At 39.5% G+C, this 20,475-nt stretch overlaps 1 protein-coding gene across 1 annotated transcript; it reads left to right on the forward strand.

Moving 5' to 3' along the window:
- The first annotated feature begins 4,068 nt into the window (after positions 1-4,068).
- On the forward strand, positions 4,069-20,117 carry GGPS1 (geranylgeranyl diphosphate synthase 1). Its single transcript, XM_010282797.1, has 3 exons — positions 4,069-4,163; positions 13,902-13,972; positions 18,951-20,117. The coding sequence occupies exons 1-3, from the start codon at positions 4,097-4,099 to the stop codon at positions 19,710-19,712; spliced, it is 900 nt and encodes a 299-aa protein (XP_010281099.1). The 5' UTR covers positions 4,069-4,096; the 3' UTR covers positions 19,713-20,117.
- The last annotated feature ends 358 nt before the right edge of the window (positions 20,118-20,475 follow it).

Genomic DNA, 20,475 nt, shown 5'->3' on the forward strand with positions numbered 1-20,475 from the left:
GGCTGTGCCGCCTCCGTCGCGGTTACATCTCATGTCGGACGCCGAAAAATGGAGCCTAAATATTTTGGTTTGAATGTGATGTTTTGGGTGGGGGTTAGACATCTGCAAGCAGGCTAACAACTTCATGTTCTTTGCGAAATGTGAATTTTAATCTGAGAAGCGTTTCAGAAGTAGTCACGGTTTTTGCCGACGCGTTTTCTGTCCTCGGGTCAGCCGGCAGCTTAAAAACCCATCCCGTCAGTGTGCTGTCACAGCGTGGTGCGAGGACTTTGACCGCCCGCCTGTTGTTGTCTGGCTTCTGTAGCATTCGTGCTCAATTGTATCAGAAAATCCTGTTAAAATCTAAGCGCAGTTCCAGCAACTGTATGTTCTTGGTGTTCTGGCGTTGGTGTTGAAATTGCAGCTATGGAAAGCGGGGTGTTTACTTAGCTGCATTTTCGGGGAAAGTGTATGACTCTCCAGCTGTGGGAAGCTGCCTGCCCTTAATACAAGGTTAATAATACAAGGTTTTGTTCGGTATCAACCTAAGAGGGGTTGTAGAGAGGACTCTGCTAATTAGAATGAGAATGTGGACTAGGCGTGACAAGCATCCTGTCCAAATTACGTTTGGATTAAGAGCCTTGATAGCCTTTTTGAAACAATATACATTCACAACAGTTTCTGTGTATTTCTTCCGAAACAGACCTTCTCACTCCTACGTCGCCCTATTTGGGGCTGCTTTTTTTTCCCCACTGGTTACAATGAAACTAGTGTCTCGGTGCACTAAGTTCTGTGATGGAGCCGATTTAAGAACTTTCTGGATGGTTTCTTTTGCATTACAGCTCTCTGCTCCTTTGGTGGTTCCCTTTTATTTTCTGCGTAACTGTACTGTGATTGGAGGCACTGAGATAATGCTTTTTAAAATACTGACTGTATGTTTAACCTGGACTATTTCAGTGATCATACCCTCCTAATTTGGAGGAGGGGGAGAATATAAGTTTCAAAGTGAAGATTTTTTTGCACATGTAACCTAGAATTAATACTACTTGCATCTTCTCTAGAAAGCTCCTAGACACAGATTACAGCTTCAAGTATAGTTTGAGAGTAGTTCTAACTTATGGAAGCCCATGTCACCATCTTATTCGAGTGCCTTGTGTGTTTTCAAAGAGCTCATCAGGGATAAGGTTTGTTGCAGTCCAAAAGACAGCTCTGTGAGCTCTCTGTTGTGACTGCATGGCTTGTGCCCATAACACCTGTCCTCTAAGCTTTTGTGGGGGTACTGAGAAGTAACTGGAGAAATAACTTAGTCCTCCATGAGTTGAAATGCAGCAAGTCTGTGTACTGGTGTAAAAGGCAAAATGGGCTTAACTGCTTTAATCTTTTGAATAAGCATACATGCAGTCAATTCTTGCACTTTCTCTAATAAAAGGCTTTGTGTTTGCTTTCATTTATTGTTTTAACTCCTGGTAATTTTACTTTTTATTGGTAGGTGCTGACTGAGATCTTGTCTCTAAATGTCTTCTTCAAGAAGACTTTCTGCAGTAGTGTAACTTCCATAGTAAATTGGTCAGTCACATAGGCAGGAAACCCTTAACATCAAACATTTCCCAAGTGTGTCAAATATGGTAACTTTGTGCAAAGAGCAGTAGTATTACAAGTCACATATAATGGTATTCTTGCTTACAGGCCTTTATAAACAACTTCATTTACATATTTCTTTATCAAGTGTCCCTTTCTTTGTACTAAGTTTGGGAGAGGTTCTGCTCACTGTTCTTGTTTTGGTGGCAGTATTAGATATGTTTGATGTTGTTTGATGAATAATCAGACTGTTTCTCTATTCCTTAGCAGAGACTACCTATCACTTCATTTAAAGGTAGCATAGCAGTGTAGAAAAGTTTAACTGTAGTGATTCAAGCTAAGTTACCATCCACCCTTTGTCTCTTAGAGCCTTTTTTCCCCTCTTATTTAAAAAAAAAAAAAAATCTTGGCACCTGTGGGAGAAATGCCCAACTAATTTTCTGCTGATAGGCAGCATTTCAGGTGGACTCCTATTAGTTTTGCACCAAAAGATGCAAAGATTTAGTTTGATCTTGTGTAATACTAGCACATTTTAAGTTATTTGGGAATTCTGAATATTGTCTTGGTGTCCTGCAGACAGGCAAGAAACCTCCTAATTCCGTGAGGGAAGAGGAAGAACTTTAAGATTTACTTTTAAGCAGAAACTTTTACAGAGCAGTAATTTCGGCCATAACGTCTCTTCCCAGCTCTGCTGGATAGCTAGGTACTTTCAGTTCTAAACCATCTGTGTGGCTTTTTGACAAATAATAGTCACAGGAGAGTTGTTAAGTTGACAGTGTCATCTTATATCCAACTCCACCAGCTTCTTTCTGCTTAAAACATCTGGGGGTGGACTGTGATAATCTCTTTGATTTCACTTCCTCACTGAAGTCCTTTGAGACTTACCCTTGATATGTAAGGATATAGTTTGACAGCTGACGCTCAGTGGCAGTGCTGGCTTAGAAGCAGTTCCTATCCCTTCAGTTATACCAACAAGCCGAAAACAAAATAGGGAGTTGAGGGTGTCAAATCTGATTTAGATGTCTGTGTGTCCTGACCGCTAGTTGTGCTGGCACACCAAGGTATAGGTTGGAAATGCTGTACTGCTTATTGTGACATTACTGCTGAGAAACTATGCAAAGCTTTCTCAGAAGGTGCAGTCTTACAAGTATTTTGTTGGTAACTGTGTTTGCTTAAATAGCCTTTCTTGCCCCTGAAGAGCTGATAGATTTGATTAACAAATAGTTATTAATGCAGATCAGGTCCCAAGTTTGGACTGCTGCAAATGGTTACAGGTGTGGAGGGTGGGAATGGGAGTAGACAGGAACTGATTGAGCCCTACTGAAAGGGGAAGATCATGACTGTTGAGAAATACTAGTTTGTCCAGGTAGCTTAAGAGGAAAGTGATCTTAATGCTGATCTTTTGCCTTTTTTGTGGGAAAGTATTGGTGAACTATTTTGAGCAAGTGTCGAGTATAGCTTATTCCTCTCATATTAACCACTCCCCTTAATGTATCTACATTTTAAAAATGCATCAGTCCGTACTTATAAATATCACTTTAAAATAGTCATTTTTATGGATAATTTATATAACTGTTCAGTTGCTCCAGGGGAAAAAAGTACATCCTTTCCAGGATGCTGCAAAGTAGCTGAGAAATGACGCTGAAGTAGCATGAGTCTTTATGCTACTGCTGCAGTTCCTGTCTTAAAATGACATTAGAAGAATTGTTTTGAGCTGCTGCATCTGCAGTGCAGCAAGGAAGGCTAGAGGTGAAAGGACAGAAAATCTATCATAGAAAACACTTTGGGGGGGGAAAAAAAAGTCAGATAGAGATGACAAAAGGTACATGGACTGAAACATAGCTCAAAACTTTTCTATTGATTATGTAAGGAATGGATCCTAAAAGATTTATCGTAAGTCTATGATGTATATCGTATATGGGAAAGTGTGTAAAGATGTCTGTATGCTTAAACAGAGGTGAGAAAATGGTATATTCCTGGTTTGCCTTGTAAAACAGGACTGAAGAATTCTATTCAGAAGGCTGAAGCTAGAGTTCAAGTTGTTTAAATTGCCTCAGTATTGGGTATATTTTCTGTTCTTGGGCATCTCCACTTTTATATAGGGAAAGTATTTAGGGAGGTCTAATCACATTAGTCATATGAGGTTTTGTGTGTGCTGAGCGTCTTCTCTAAAGACTTGCAGTGGAGCTTCATTGTTGTGAATGTTAATGTTTTAAATACTTCTCTATTATCTAAGCCCTCTAATGCATATAAAAGAGCAAAGTCTAGGAGTTGATTTAAACTATTCATGAATAATCAAAGAAAACTGTATTTAATACGTATGCTTGTTTTTTTGCAAGTGACATCTGGAAAACTTTTCTATGTATTGAAGGTAGTATTAACTGAAGGTGTCATGTTCAAAATTGGAGTATTTGTACCTAACCTTAAAGTCAACTGACTTTTTATTGTGTACATCTATTTTTTGCTTCCCTAACTTTTGATCTACATAGTGTTAATGACACTTTCTTTAACAGTGAACTACCTCTTATGAAATAAAGAAATGGATGGGATGGATGAAACATCTAAAAGAATCCTAGAGCCATACCAGTATTTACTTCAACTACCAGGCAAGTTTTGTTGTACTGTGTTGTTTTTAAATTTCAAAATAGTTTTTATAGCGACTTTTGTGTCGGGAAGTATAAGCCAAGAAGTTTATCCATTCTTGATTTGAGGATTTAAGAGTAATTAAAAGTAAAACTTTTCAGTATTTGTTCTTTTTTCCTCTTTGTAGAACCACCTTTTTGGTGAGATTGGTACAAAAGCTCTTGAGTCTCTCAGCAGTGTAAGTAGTATTTCAGTTACTCAGCTCTCCATTCAGGGTAGCTGACTTACTACTTTTTAAAACCGATAAGGGCAAATACTTGTAAACAAAGGCTTTGTGGGTTTTTGTTGTTATTTGATTTCTTTCCCTTGCCGCCTTCCTCTCCCTTGTCCCCATGCCTAGCACTACTGCATCATGTGTATTAACATATGAATGAAACAACCAGAGCTAATGCACTTAAGGTAATACCTATGTCTAGTTCTTGCCTGATTTATCTTTTTATAGAAAGTTACATTAATTAATGACTTACATAAATATGAATAATTAGTAAGGTAAGTGATTCTGCTCCAGCTTGATCCCGTTCTTAAAGAACAAAACATCATCAGCCCTCAGTTTATCTGCTTGCTGTGCTGGACTCAATGGATTGTGGTTTTGGTTTGGTTTGGGGGTTTTTGTGTTGTGTATGTGGTTTTTTTTAATAGCCTGCTGCTTTTGTATAATTTCTTCTCTCTGATGTGTAGAGCTGGGTATTCATATGGGCAACTTTGTCTGTGGATTGCCTCACTTGCCAGACAATCAACCAGTCCTTGTGTGGTATCAGGTCACTAGCAGCACATTAAGATGAAGTTTTCAGTCTAGAACAGTACCCATTTTAGCAGAATTCAGGAGGCGGTTTGGTGGAGAACTAGTGTATGGATATGCCTCTCGGAAGCCTCTTTGACTAAGCAGATTGTTTGCTGTGGCTTTTACGTGTACACCTAAAGTGTAAGGAAGACCATACAAGCTATCAAAGTGACTTAAGTTTGTAAAGGTAGTGGCAGAATGACTTTGTCACTGGGACTATTGCAGGATTGCCTTCTGTCCAGCTTATTGCATACTGGTGGAGTTAAGGAGGATACAAAATATTGTAGATATTAAAGAAAATAATTCTGACCAAAATTATATCTATCTACTGTCTAGGCAGTAGCATAATGAATCACAGGCACAGTACTAAGTGGCTTTTGTGCATCTGAAGGAAGACTTGTGTATCAGCAGGGTGGGTCTTAATTCATTATACCTTTGTATAATGAATTTCATTATTAATCTCTACAAATATCCAGGATTGTCTTGTCTACATTAGTGATTTTTTATTTGACTTGGCAGTTAGAACTACTTGAGCTGAAAAATAAGAAAAGGAAAGGATTTGGCAGTAACAAGCCTTTTTAATGCCAGAAAGCTTCTTTCCCATTTCCCCACAATATATTCCAGTTGGGTGTGCTGAACTGGGTGGTGGTTTTGCTAGAGAACTACCTTGAGAATGAGTCTATGATATTCCAGAGAGCCTTCTAGGAGCTGGTCCTGAAGAAAGTTACTTTCTTCCAAGACCATCTTTAAATGTGCTTTTTATTTTGTTAGCTTATCCCATATAACCAAGGCATATACTAACACCTTTGCATGTTTAGCTGCTAATTATTTTTAAGGTGTGTTAGATACCAGCAAAAAACCCCTCAGCTTCCTAGAAGGAAATACACAACAGACAAAAAGCACCAAAAAAAGCTTCGCTAGGCAAAAGTGCTTGACTAATACTTCTTCAGCTATCTTCCACTTTAAATGATGCATCTAGGATATACATTTAACCTTCCCACCTTGACTCCTGTGGCTAAATTCCTATACTTTGTTGTGACTGAGTTCAACCCTCATCATTCTATACTGATATATTATAATGTTATACTTATTGACAGTGCGAGCATTTTATAGCCTATCCTGCTAAAGTATCATAAATCTGATTGTCCACTTTAACATGTTGATCTCTTGTTGATTTAGTTTGTTTTGGAGAAGGTGAGAGACAAGGTACACTTCTTTCTATGCAGAAATGGTAGTGTGATTCAAAAGCGAAGACTTCTGTTATACTAGGCAGGTAAAAGTAACAGGTGAAGCAGTGAGGGTTCACAGTCAGGTAGCTGGATGTTTATGGGTTTTGAAACACTGTGGCTTTCCCCAAAGTCAGCTACGCCAAGCACAGATCAGTAGGAGCCAGATACTTGTGTGAACCTTGGAATCAGTATGAGCACCGGTGCTTGGTGAGTGGGCAAAAATTGGGTGCATGCTAGCTGTTCATAATTAGGGTGGAGCCCAAATGAGATGCCTGAGCTAATCTAACAAGCTCTTGCTGAAAGAGGCAGTTTCATTCCATCCTCTTTATGCTTCTGGCAGAATTTTCCTGTGTCTTAACTTCTGCCAGTTGTCAGCCTGATAATCAGATAATTAGGTAGTATCAATAAAATATGTACCTTTATGGCCCTACGGTAGTCCAGTTACTTACCTTTTAAGACTAGTTAAAAAACAAAGTCTTCAAATGGTTTAGTAACCAATGAGAACTTGAATGAATTTAGATACATATCAAACTTTGTTTACGTAAAAGGGGATTGTGTAATAGTATCAAGGTGGTTTGGAAAAAAATGTGCCTGCTAATATTGTCTGTAGTGTAAGAACACAAATTTTTATAACTGAGGATTAATCCCTCAATACAAGAAGTTGATTAGTCTGCTTCCCATTATTTAAATGGAACTTCTAATGGTAACAGTTTGGGAGTGATACTTAGTAAACTAAGTGTGTCTATTTCTTTGACTTCAATGGTGCTAGGACAGAGAAACAGCTAGGCTTAAGGTTTTTTTGCTATGTTGCTATTTTAACTGCTAGTGTGATAATTGATGCTTATTCCTTCACTAGCAGGATTTAGTGCTTGGGAGAAGGTATGCTCTAAACCAGTAACTTTTCCTGTAAAATCTCATTATAGTAGAACATTGCTATGCTAGTTTATGGTGGTGTTCTGCTTAATCTAGTATTCTGTCCTTTAGTCTTGTGAACAAAGTACAATAAACAGAATTAACTTTCACAAATTCCAATGTGGTTTGTCTCAAAAATGGCCTGATTCACACAGATGATGAATCTTTTATATCCAAGTGGCTGAGTTAACAGCAGTAGCTGTTTTTGCAGCACTGAGGAGTATATGGAGTTTCAGTTGCAGTAAAACTGATGTGGTCAACAGCTTACTATTGAAAGGGGTAGATTCTGATCCCATTCATGACTGTACATCTTTCTTTTCATGTGCATTGCTCTGATCTTGGCTGCAGTCTTTCCTGTGCTTGTTTAGCTTGCTAAACAATCAAGACTGGCTTTTGGTTTTCAGCTTTTTCTGCTGGGCTGTTGAACTTGACCAGCTTGGCGAAGGAGGTAAGCACCACAGGGCATGATCCCCACCACTGGCACATCAGAGGCCTTAACTTGTACCAGGTTCCTGAGGGAGGCTGTCCAGCTTCTGAGCTGCAGGGATGCCTGGGCCCCCACTGGGCCAGAAGAAAGTGATGTCCTTGCCCCTAAAAGCTGTGCAGTGGTGGAAAACGTTTGTCACTAAGCAAAGGAGCAGTTGAAGGGAGTCAGCAGGCTGCACAGCATCAGAAATAAAAAAAAAAGAGCAAGACCCTTCAGGTTCAAGAGCCTGAAACCCCCAAGTGTATTGAAGGAGGGGCCTGAACAACCTGCATGTCAGGTGGGGAAATGGATACTCCTGCAATGGTGAAGGAGGGGAGCTGATGGCTCCTAGCGCCAGGAGAAAGAGTCCTCTTCCTTGAGCAGATGTGCAAGTGCCAAGCAATTTCAGTGCACTGGAAGCTCTGTATACAACAAAGCATCAGACCAGCACCCGGTGACAGCAGGAAGTGATAGTAGTGGGGAGTGACTCCTGCAGGGGACAGAGGCTTCCATCTGAACTGCTGTCTTAAGGAGATTTGCTGCTTCTGGGTAGCTCTGATTAGGGATGTTAGGGAGGGACTGCCAAGCTGTGTTTCACCCTCAGACTAAACTTTGCAACTCTTCCACTTGAGCACTAGTGGATATAGCAAGGGGATGCCTGGAGCTTATCAAGCATGACTATGTGGCTTTTGGAATGAGGACCAAGGGCACAGGAAGACAGGTGGCTTTTCTCCATGATACTCAACGCTGTTCCTCTCACCATCAAGAGGAACAGACAGATCCTGCCTGTCAACAACTATTTAGTTGCACAGGTGACATTGATAGCAGAGATTTGGCTTTTATGACCATGGGACTCCCTTAATAGATCAAGGACTACCAAGAGGAGATAGCATCCACCTACCCAAGTCAGGGCAAAAGTGTCTTTTCCAACAGATTGAGCAACCTGGTGAGAAGGGACTTAAACTAGAAATTACAATAGAGGGGAATGACTTCACAACCAAGTGAACAGTGAATGTGCAAGCAAAGGGTGGAGGCTGATGTGGACAAGAGACACCTTGTAATCAACAGAGCAGAGCTGAGGCAGCCCATCCCAAGCATATGCACTCAAACAAGGAAGTATGAACAGAACAACATGATGGCAGAAGCTGTCACTTTTTGTGGGGAATCTGCAGGACTGAGTGCCTCTCTGAAGTGCCTCTACACAAATGCATACAGCATGGGGAATAAACAGGAGTTAGAGGCCTACATGCAGTTGCAGAGCTACAGTTTTATTGGGATATTTGATGTGGGATAGCTTGCACAGCTGGAGTGCTGCAATGGATGGATATGGACTGCCTAGGAAGGCAGTCTGGCATAGCAAGGAGCGGGACTTGCCTTTTATGTGAAAGAGCAGCTGAACTGTGTGGAGCTCTGCCTTCAGTCAGATAAGCCTGTTGAGAGCTTATGGGTTAAGATTAGAGGGCAGATCAATAGGGGTGACACTATAGTGAGTCTTTGCTATAGACCACCTGAGCAAGAAGTAGATGAGGCCTTTGGACAGTTGGAAGATGCCTCATATTTACAGGCACTGGTCCTCATGAGACTTCAGCTACCTCAGTATCTGGTAGAAAAAGCAACACAGCAGAGCACAGGCAGTCCAGGAGGCTTCTGGAGTGCATTGATGACTGCTGGCTAACACAGGTGATCAAGGAGCTGGTGAAGGCAGGCATTATGCTGGACCTCACACAGAAACAAGAAAGATTTGGTTAGGATGTGGAGACTGGGGCAACCTTGGCTGCAGTGACAATGGGATGATAGCATTCAGGATCCTGAGAAGAAGGAGCAAGGCAAAAATCAGGATCACAACCCTGGACTAGTTAGTTAACACTGTTTTGAACAAGGGAGTTAAGCTAGACAAGTTAACAGTGACCTTAATTTGTCAACATGGCCGCCCAGGTTTAAAAGTGTATAGGCCTGTTCTCTTTGGTTGTTTTCCTGCAGTGCACTTATACTTGTTGTAGTGTCTTGTAGGCTGTGTGGGGAGGTCTGCTTGGGGAATTTATCCATTTAGCCCTAATCCACGAGAGGACAGAGCTAAACATGTAAGCATACAATATAGTTGAGGTAATATAATAGCTTGCTTACTCCAAAGGGCAATGCCCCCTTCCCCTGGCTCTCAGCATCTGCTGCTTGCCCTGTACGAACTCTGGCAGACCTGCTTCATAAGCTGACTCAGTACATAAAGCTGGCAGAAAGCTAACCTAGTAAAAAGCAGACAGTTTTCTGCTGGGGTAATGAGTTGATTAGCTTAGTAAGGCTCTAATGAGGGCTAGGTTAATAGTCCCTCTGCTCTTTCCCATGCTGTCCTAGCCCTTTTATGTACCCTCACTGTAAGTGAGGTGCTACCTTAAGAGCATGGCTTGTGGTCAGTTCAATGCAATAAGAGAGAAGAAATACTAATCAGGAGCCTATCCATAGCTGGAAGTCTGTGGATTTTGGGTCTGTACCCTGTCACAAGAACAACTGTGTATATGGAGAGCAACTCAGGCTGACTTTTTTCTTTTTCCTCTAAAAGAGAAGCATCTCATCTGTCTGAAGAGGTGGGAGGGATTGTTGTCAGTACAACATCTTAAATCTAACTTGATCTTTGTTTCAAGGATAAGGATTTTACAGAATCCTTGTAGAAGGAATTTCATCAGAGTGAATCTGTTATGTTCTGAATATTTTTTCTTACCTTTTCCACCCAACATTACTAAGGAGAAAAGCTTCCCATTGTTGCTGTTTGGTTTGGGTAATATTGGATCTTAAGCAGATTAAACTGAATGCATTTAGCATAACTTTGATAAAAGCTTGGTACAGTAATGTCTGTTACAGCTCTACAGAGTGGGTAGAGCTGCTAATTTTGAAAGTTAGACCTCTATATTCTTCAGTTTTATAATAGCCTGTGTAGAATAATTAACAGAGCAGTGACATGTGACAGTGAAGAAACTGGATAATTCTGCTAGTGTTAAGTTTTACTCCTTTTAATTTTGTCCTAGTGTCCCTGGATTGTTGTCTTGTCTAGTTTGGAGGAGAGGTGCGGCAAGGAATGGAGGCTTCTGCATTGAGACCAGTATTAGAGGGGTTTGGTCTTTTGCCATCATAGCATGGTTGTAGGCATAAAATATGCATACAGAAAATTGCTGTAATAGCACATCGACTGGGTAGGATTGACTTCAGAATAAGATAACATTATTGTTACATAAATACTGTTTTCTTTTAAAGGGGCTCACACAAGCAAATCTGCACCTGTAAAAGGGAAGATGAATGTTTTGCTATAGTGAAGTGAAACCACAGATAGTGGCTTTTCCTTGAATAGTCAGTGTCTAGACAGCCTTGCTAGTCAAGGTAGATGGGTCTAATAATTCAGATGCTGTCTGTACTAAGGAACCGAAGTGGATAAATCCACTGTGCATGTTAATAATCCATTTAGAGTGTGTGCTACTAGTTATATTCCTCATGATAAAATAACACCTGTTGCTGAACATCCAGCATTCCAGAAGCATATTTTCTAGGAAACACATTCAGAAAAACAGAATTAGCTGCCTAATGTAAAAAAGTAGGTGTTGTATCAGTGTAATTCAGAAGTGAATAAACAGCTGTAGATAAGGTACACTTTCCTAATGTGATATTATCTCTGAGTAGTTTTCTTTATGGGTGTACTGAAATATTTGTTAATACTTAACTGGCAAGCCATACAGTTTGGCAGATGTTTGTAACAGTTACTCTCAATATTTTTGAGCAATCTTTTCTCCTCAGTTAACTCATGCAATTATTTTAAAATAAAATGCCCCCTGATGCATTTTGACCCTCCCTTGTGCAGTACTGGTGGTTAAAAGTGTAGAGAGTCAGATCAGGGAACCAATCTGGCTGAAATCTGATCTAACAACATGGGGAAAAGGGGAGAAGTCTGAGTGTTTGAAGTGTTTTAATCCTTAGTATCTGCAGGGTATGGTGTCAGAAGCGGGTCTAACTTGAATTAGTAGTGGTGCTTAGTTAACATAAGAGGTTTTTAAACTCTTGGGTACTACTCTAATTTTCTATTTAAATTTGAGCTCAAATTAGCTGTGTTAAAATAGTGAACTAAGTCAGCAAATTATTGTTTTAAATAAACAGTATTTTAAAAAAAATAATTTAGAACCAGCTATGTACTTTCCTGATAGAGGGCAAGCCTGGCATGGGGAGCTTAAAATATCTGTTCCCCTGTTTGAAAGACAAAATAATGGTTTCCCTCCTGCAGAACGCTATTAGTGTTTAAAACTGAGCATAGAAAACAAAAATGGAGAACACAAGCCAATAACAGTGTATGTCCAAGTAAGTGTGCCCTTTCACACAGGACAGAGCCAGAGGACAAAGCTGCTGGGGAAGAAAGTGCCTTTTTGTTAGTCTCTCCTAATGAAAACCAAAAGGTGGTGGTGATGGGAAGCAGTGAAAAATCTTTGAGAACTGAGACAAAAATTGAAGCCCTCTGAGCCAGAGAGGAAGGGTATCACCCTTGCTACAGACTCCAGACCACAAAGCTATTGCTTACCTGGTGGTGACTTAAAAAGCAAAAATCAACAGTCCAGTTTCTCCAGGGTATATAACTGCAAGTGAATCTACCAATTTTTATTATTCTGTTCTGTATGTGCTGGTCACACAGCAATAGTGAAGCCTTAGGGAGACATTCATAATGCTGAAATTTCTTCAGTGCTATGGGCAAGATAGCATCATCGACACAAGGACTAATATTGCAGAATCATAATGTCTCTCAGTAGATCTTGAGATGAGTAATATGGAACCCACTGCCTAGGTTGCACTGCTTTGAAGTTTATTTAGAACTTTCTCCAAAGGCCTTGTTGATGTGAGCTAGATATGCAGAGCTGTTTTTCTAAACCCATCCTGCAGTTACTCGAGGATCTTGTACATAGGTGAGCTTTTCAAAGTTCAGAGCAGCATTGTCTCAGTGTGGGTAGGGGGTGACTATTTCATATTGATCATCAGTAGACACTGAATAAATATTTTCACCTAACTCAGAATCACAGAAACACTAGGTTGGAAAGGACCTTCAAGATCATCAAGTCCAACCATTAATCCAGCGCCACCATGTCCCCTAGACCATGTCCTGAAGCGCCACATCCACACGTTTCTTGAACACTTCCAGAGATGGCGACTCCACCACCTCCCTGGGCAGCCTGTTCCAATACCTGACCACCCTCTCAGTGAAGAAATTTTTCCTAATATCCAATCTAAACCTCCCCTGGCGCAACTTGAAGCCATTTCCTCTTGTCCTATCACTAGTTACTTGGGAGAAGAGGCCAACACCCTCGTCGCCACAACCTCCTTTCAGGTAGTTGTAGAGAGCGATAAGGTCTCCCCTCAGCCTCCTCTTCTCCAGACTGAACAACTCCAGTTCCCTCAGCTGCTCCTTTATTTATTAAAGAAATTATTATTTCTTTAATAAATAAATTTATTAAAGCAATTTATTAAAGAAAGCTGACAATAATTTATAGACATACAGGTTAACTTCTGTCAAAATTAACTCCATGTAAAATGTATCTGGATTGAATATTAATGCTTATTTTAAGAATAAACTTGGGATTTTGATCTTGTATTTCGTTCCTATGAAACAGGGTGACTGCTTGGCTCCATCAAACTAGATTTCGTGAAAGCAGAACAAATCCTATTATTCGTAGGTAGGCTTTTCGGGTAGAAGATAAATGCCTGCATTCTTGGAAAGTTCTCTTGAGAATGTTATGTTCAGATTTTCAGTTAGAGATATTTAGTAAGTATGTCAAATGTCACTTTCCTGTTTTACAAATTGTCAGTAGGCAAGTGAAGAGTACTGCAGGAGAAAGACCTAAAAATGGAGAGAAATAGGTATTCAACAAATATCTGTATCTTCAGTTAATAATGAATTGTAATTGAATCTTCTTAATCTGTTACATGCACAAAACCAACATGGCTGGCAAACTAGGGCTTGTTTTCAGAAGTAGTAAGCTGACCTGTACAGGTTACCAACATACTCAGGACCACTTTACTAATTAAACTGCCAAAACTAAATACAGTAACCTGTAAATATGTGCTTTGCATATTACTCTGAAATGTTTAAAACTGAGGTTGCTGATAAATGTGGTGTTTATACAATGAGGAAACAAGCGACACACTATGATATATTCTGCTTTCAAGTGATCACACTGATCAGCTTGCTGGTCTCAAATCAGCTATAGTTGTTAAGAGAAACTGTTGTCCCTAACAATGAACATTATGTGATTTTTATTTTTTATTGTAAATGCCTATAACATTTTTATTGTAGGTAAGCAAGTGAGAACCAAACTGTCTCAGGCCTTTAATCACTGGCTGAATGTTCCAGAAGATAAAATACAGGTACTGGCTAATTATTTTTAAAGGGCTGTGACTTTTCTTCAAAGACTACTGATTACAGATTATTCTCTTACGTAGCATAAATGATCAGAAATCCAAAATGCACTAGTTTCTGAATATATTAAAGTAAACTTCCAGGAAAATTACTTCAGTGCAAAGCTTTAACTGTGATATAACACTAAAGAAATTACTTCCTTAATTGGTCTTATGTAGAACAGTTACTTCTTTCCAAGTGTGCTCAAATTTTTAAGCATTGTTACCCACCTAACATAACTTAGATATTAACACTGAGTTTGCAATGACTTATGAAAGAAGCTAGACAGTTACCTTGTAAACTACACAAATATAATGATTGAAAATTGTCCTAGTTTCACCTGGGCGAGAGTTAATTTTCCTCCTATAGTGCTGTGGTTTGGATTTAGCATGAGAATAATGGGATAACACACTGATGTTTTAGTCGTCGCTCAGCAGCATTTATACTAAGTCAAGGACTTTTCAGCTTCCCATGCTCTGCCAGTGAGGAGGTGCACAAGAAGCGGGGAGGAGGCACAGCCAGGACAGCTGACCCAAACTGGCCAAAAGGATATTCCCTACCATATAATGTTATGCTCAGTATATAAACTGGGGGGAGTTGGCTGTGGGGGCAGCGATTGCTGCTCAGGGACTGTCTGAGTGTCAGTGGATGGGTGGTAAGCAGTTGCATCACCTGTTTTTCCTGGGTTTTGTTTCTCTCTTGTTTTCCATTATTATTCTAATAGTGTTTAAAACATTAAACTGTTCTTATCTTGACCCACAACCTTTCTTACTTTTGCCCTCCTGTTTCTTTCACCTATCCCACTGGGGGAGGTAGGGTGAGTGAGCGGCTCTGTGGGGCTTGGTTACTAACTAGGGTTAAACTGTAACAAAAATAAAATCTTACAGTTTTGATACAAGAATGTCAAAGACAGCAGTTAAATCAACTTTATAGACGACTTTTTGTGCTGGACCTAAAACTGGTCACCTTATCACATAGTCTGGAGTCCTTATTCCCTAATAGAGTAGCCTAATAGTCTAGCATTAGACTAGGAATTCTCCTTTCCTTTTGCTTTTCTGTTGGACAAATCTGTGCAAGATGTATGTCTGTGTATTTAACACTGTGGCTTGTCAAATGAAAAATTACCCTCTTGGTTAGACAACAGTGTTGTCAAACTGCATATTGAGGGTGCAGAAGATTCTCTGTATCCAAGACAATGTAAGGAATTAAAATAACAAATTACACTTTTTAACTAGGGACCAGCTGGGTAAGTGTTTATTTCATTCATTTTAGGCAGAAGTACCTTTAGAGTTTGTGAAGGGGTCTTCTTTAGGGTGGCTTAAGAGTGACACTTCATAGTCTTCAAGTAGCAAAATGGTGTGATTTAAACAATGAACAAAGAGGCTGTATTCATCATCTAGTAACCTATTTTCCAACCTGTCTATATAACTTTTTAGTCAGATTTATTCTGGCTCCCAGCTAGATACTTCTTACCCTCTATGTGTTCAGCTATATATCCAAATAAAAGTAATAGTAACCTGTGTATTGTATGCATGGGTTTAGTCTAATATCAGAGATCAGAATTCAAACTGGAAGGAGCCTCTGGAAGTTACCCAGGACAATGCCCTGCTTAAAGCATGACTTGCTCCATAGCTACTTTAGGCTTCTGGGGGCCTTACTGAGTTTCTACATCCTCAGATTTTCAATTCTGCAGCTTCTCTGGGTTTGCTTTCCCAAGTGGAACCCCTTTCATGACAACAAACTCTTCTATTCTGCCTAATCGGGATTTCTTATGCTGCAGTCTGACTGTTGCCTCTTGACCTTTTGCTGAGCACCTGTGACAGTGGAGGTCCATCTTCTTCCATGTACTATAGTAAACTAAAGCTGCAGTGCCTCTGTGAACAGAAGTTACTAGTTCTACTTGTCACTTTTGGACTGATAATCATGTAACTGTTATTGAAAATTTAGACCACCTGTTCTGGTTATCTTCATGAAGAAAACTGGTGCTTTAATGTTTCCTTTACCACTTATGCTGTTTGCCGTAGAACTTTTAACATTTTTATTCTTCAGGTCTGTCATGGCTTAACCCCAGCTGGCAACTAAGCCCCACACAGCTGCTTGCTCACTCCCCCATGGTAGGATGGGGGAGAGAATCGAAAGTGTGAAAGTGAGAAAACTCATGGGTTGAGATAAAGACAGTTTAACAGGTAAAGCAAAAGCCGTGCATGCAGGCAAAGCAAAACAAGGAATTCATTCAGTGCTGCTCATTGGCAGGCAGGTGTTCAGCCATCTCTAGGAAAGCAGGGCTCCATCACACGTAATGGTTTCTTGGGAATACAGATGCCTTAATTCTGAACCCCCACCCCTTCCTTGTTCTTTGCCCTAGCTTTATATACCAAGCATGATATCATATGGTATGGAATATCCCTTTGGCCAGTTTGGGTCAGCTGTACTGGCTGTGTCCTATCCCAGCTTCCCGTGCACCCCCAGCCTTCATGTTGGTGGGGCAGCATGAGAAGCTGGCCAGTCCTTGATTGCTTAGCAACAACTGAAAACATCAGGATGTTATCAATATTTTCTCATCCCAAATCCAAAACATAGCCTTAGACTAGCTTCTATGAAGAAAATTAACTCTTTTCCCAGCTGAAACCAGGACAAGGTCATTTGAGGACAAAAACAAGACCCTGTTACCTTTTAATCTGCATCCTGCCACAATTATTAGTGCTTTTGTGCATACTTGTACTAATTTTAATAACTTAAAGTTGTTGAGGTCTGCAGGACCACCTGTAGTCATCTTTTTGATGTCTTTCATAATCTTAAGATGTCCCAGTTGTCTATCAGCCTGATTCCCTTCCAGCTATTTGTATTTCTTCTATTAATAATCTGAATTCTGGCACTCTTTATAGGACATTTTTTTACCTCAGATCATTTGTCTTCATGTAGTTTATTTAGATGAATAAGGTTGAGGATACCGTTCATTGGTAGTTGATTTTTACTGTTGGCTGCCACCATTTCACTTTTCCCAGCGAAGTGGTCACGTTTTTTCCCCACTTACTGCATCTCTAGTACTCACCTGATGCTGCACTGAGACACTTCAGCTTGTTGAATTAGAGAACAGTGGGTTTGTCAGATGAACTTTCTTCTGAGAAAGCACTGAAATGGCCTAGTACAGGGCCAAGCAAATTCTAAAGCTGTTGCAGGTAAGGAGATATAAATCTGTGTGTTGGAGTTATAGTGCTGCAGCTACTGATTAGATATGCTTTCTTACAACCTAAGCCTAACACTCAGGATTGGTTCTTCAGTTTTCATTATGAAAAGGAGTCTCTTCATTTCATCAGGCTACTTCCTGATGTCTTCTAAAACAAGCTTTTTCTGCTGTCTAAACTTTTTCACTCCTTACTTTCAACTTTGAGGCATTTTTGACACTGTATTTTCTTAAGTTCACAAGATAACTTAATTCAGACACACGAAGTCATGAAGCACTAGAAGCTGCAAAAGTTCATGAAACTGACAGCGATATGAAATAAGTTAGCAAGAGAAATGCTAGAATAGTCTTATCTGAGGAGTTCACAGAATACAGGGTAACCTTCCTGATAGTACTGAGAATGACATAATGGACTAAAAGAATATTCAGACAAATAGGTATGCGAAATTACTTTCAATAAGTACTCTATCCTCTGATTTAAAGTCAATGGGCAGCAACATATCTTCACAGGTCAAAGTAGGGCTCACTTCTAACTGGCAGATGAGTCATTAGGGCTTCCTAAGTAGGTTGTTCTTGCAGTTGCATCTTGCACAGACAATTAGCTTGCTGTGTTTTGGGTTTTAATCTTTGGGACAGTGGTCACTGAACACTAGGTGACTTGCTGCTCAAGAAAATGCTTGCAGCAAAATCCCTATTTACTTTTTTCCTACAGCACCCTCCAAATAGGACCATACTAGGTACTTGCAGCTATTTAATGGTGGCCTTAATATTTTTTAGAAGCAGTTGTTTTGATGAATGTTGACTGAGTGCAATGTTTGTAGCTAGCAAGTGTAATTGGTTCATTAGCTTTAAAATCATATCTTAATCAGACGTGTTTTGCAGTGAGGTTATACAGTATGCAGTCTTACATGCTTAAATTTATTTCCTTTTAAGCAGGTGCTGAATATACCTGTTCCTTGCGTAGCAGCTGTGCAATAACAAAAGTATATAGTGTTAAAACTCTTAATTTCTTGTTGAGTTGGAATTGAGCTTTGGAATTGTTACAGTTCCCTTTTAGTCAAATTTAGTTAGCTACAAGCTTGATGTTTGGAACAGCTTATTGCATACCTCAGGTGGTGTATGATTTTGGTAACAAGTAGTAAGTGTGTAGGAAGCTTCCCGAAAGAAGTTGTAGCTGTTGCCTTTCTGCCAAGAATTTTCCAAGTGATGTTTTGGAGAGAATAGTCTGTCCTTTAAGAGCTCAATACTGAAGATAACTACACAAAATGTGGGGAAAGACAGATGAACTCTCTCCACTTATCAAAACAAGATTTACAAGACAAATGTGTTAACAGATGACACCTGACACACTCAAGAACTGACCGTGGGAGATCTCAGGTTAGTGAATCTAAACTTGTCACATTGTGTTGCTTTGCTTTTCCTCTATCCTGTTTCTAATAATAGTTACAGCATGACTTCTAGCCAATGGCATATTTTAGAACTGTTGCAACAATGAAGAGGAGTATGCAAGTGGAAACACTCCAGGGAGTAAGTTCACTTTGAACACATTACACAAGACAGACCACATGATACAGGACTTGCAGCAAACTGGCTGATGAGGAGAATCGTAAATCTATATTAATATAGATTAAGTGAGTGGTCTAAAGGGGAACCTCAGTGGTAGATAATATTCTTTAAAACCTTATCCATTTTAAATAAGGTCTTGCAAAACTGGAGGTTAAATTACAATGGGAGACTTAATAATTTTTTTCTTCTTGTAATAGGTTATCATTGAAGTGACAGAGATGTTGCACAATGCAAGCCTGCTTGTGGATGATATTGAAGATAACTCAAAGCTACGACGGGGCTTTCCAGTGGCACACACTATCTATGGAATTCCATCTGTAATCAACTGTGCTAATTATGTGTATTTCCTTGGCTTAGAAAAGGTTTTAACCCTTGATCATCCAGATGCTGTTAAAGTTTTTACCCGTCAACTTCTGGAACTCCATAAAGGTCAAGGCTTGGATATTTACTGGAGGGATACTTACACCTGTCCTACGGAAGCTGAATATAAAGCTATGGTACTGCAAAAGACAGGTGGTCTCTTTGGATTAGCTGTAGGCCTCATGCAGCTCTTCTCAAATTATAAAAAAGACTTAAAGCCACTTCTTAACACACTTGGCCTCTTCTTCCAAATAAGAGATGACTATGCCAACTTGCACTCCAAAGAATATAGTGAAAACAAGAGTTTTTGTGAAGACTTAACTGAGGGCAAGTTCTCATTTCCAACAATTCATGCAATTTGGTCAAGACCTGAAAGTACTCAGGTGCAAAACATTTTACGTCAAAGGACAGAGAACATAGATATAAAAAAATACTGTGTACATTACCTTGAAAATGTGGGTTCCTTTGAGTACACTCGGAATACATTGAAAGAGCTCGAATCTGAAGCCTATAAACAAATTGAATCACTTGGGGGAAACCCTGAGCTTGTAGCACTAGTTGAACAGCTGAGCAAAATGTTCAAAGAAACTGAAAATTAAAAATTTAACTGCTCGGTGTGAATTAAAACACTTTTTTAAAATGGGAAAATAACCAGACTATCCAAGAGGTGTGATAATCAGTCTTGCTTAAAACTTTCTCTTGTAGCCATGTTACAGAAATTACTGTTTAAAAACAATTTGTCACTAAGTATTGAAATATACCCTACTGTCTATACAGTCTTAACTGCAACTGCTTGCAGATGGCTTTGTTAAAGCAGATGTACAAGAACTGAAACAAGCTTTGAACCTAAATGTGATCATCTTTATGCAGTCATCAGCATTATTTCAGGCCTAAAACTCTCATATTTAACCAGGCTACTGTAGGTTTCTAGCTGAAATTATGTGTTAAATTAAATCAGATTGACCTGAGTGTATTCTGTGTTTTCAAACAATGTCCTAGTCAACCAAAATGTACAATGTTAAATAGCAAAAGGAGATACTTGCACCCTCAATGCACTTAAAATTGTTGTGTGATATTTCTAAGTTAGACTTCTGAAGATCAGATGGATCAGCTTACTAAGTTCCAAAGTGAAAATCCTATGCAGCTTCTGGGGATATGTTCAGGAGAATGTGAATTCTGAAAGATAATATTTTATATGCAAATAAGACTAATGTTTAGTCTGAAATTGTAGCTTTATAAAGATTTCTAAGTACCTTAGAGAAAAGGTTCCATCACATCAACAAAGCATAAATTTGCTGCTGATTCCAGCTCTGCAGTGGGTAATTTTGATTGCCTGGCTTTAGATTTTTAAAATGTCAAATA

This window comes from Phaethon lepturus, unplaced genomic scaffold, assembly GCF_000687285.1.
Source record: "Phaethon lepturus isolate BGI_N335 unplaced genomic scaffold, ASM68728v1 scaffold11552, whole genome shotgun sequence".
Lineage (NCBI taxonomy): Eukaryota > Metazoa > Chordata > Aves > Phaethontiformes > Phaethontidae > Phaethon > Phaethon lepturus.

Coding starts and splice junctions, on each gene's coding strand:
- GGPS1 (XM_010282797.1), top strand. CDS start 4,097: ATGGATGGGATGGATGAAACATCTAAAAGAATCCTAGAGCCATACCAG. Junction 4,164..13,901: donor GTATTTACTTCAACTACCAG/GCAAGTTTTGTT, acceptor TTTTTATTGTAG/GTAAGCAAGTGAGAACCAAA. Junction 13,973..18,950: donor TTCCAGAAGATAAAATACAG/GTACTGGCTAAT, acceptor TTCTTGTAATAG/GTTATCATTGAAGTGACAGA.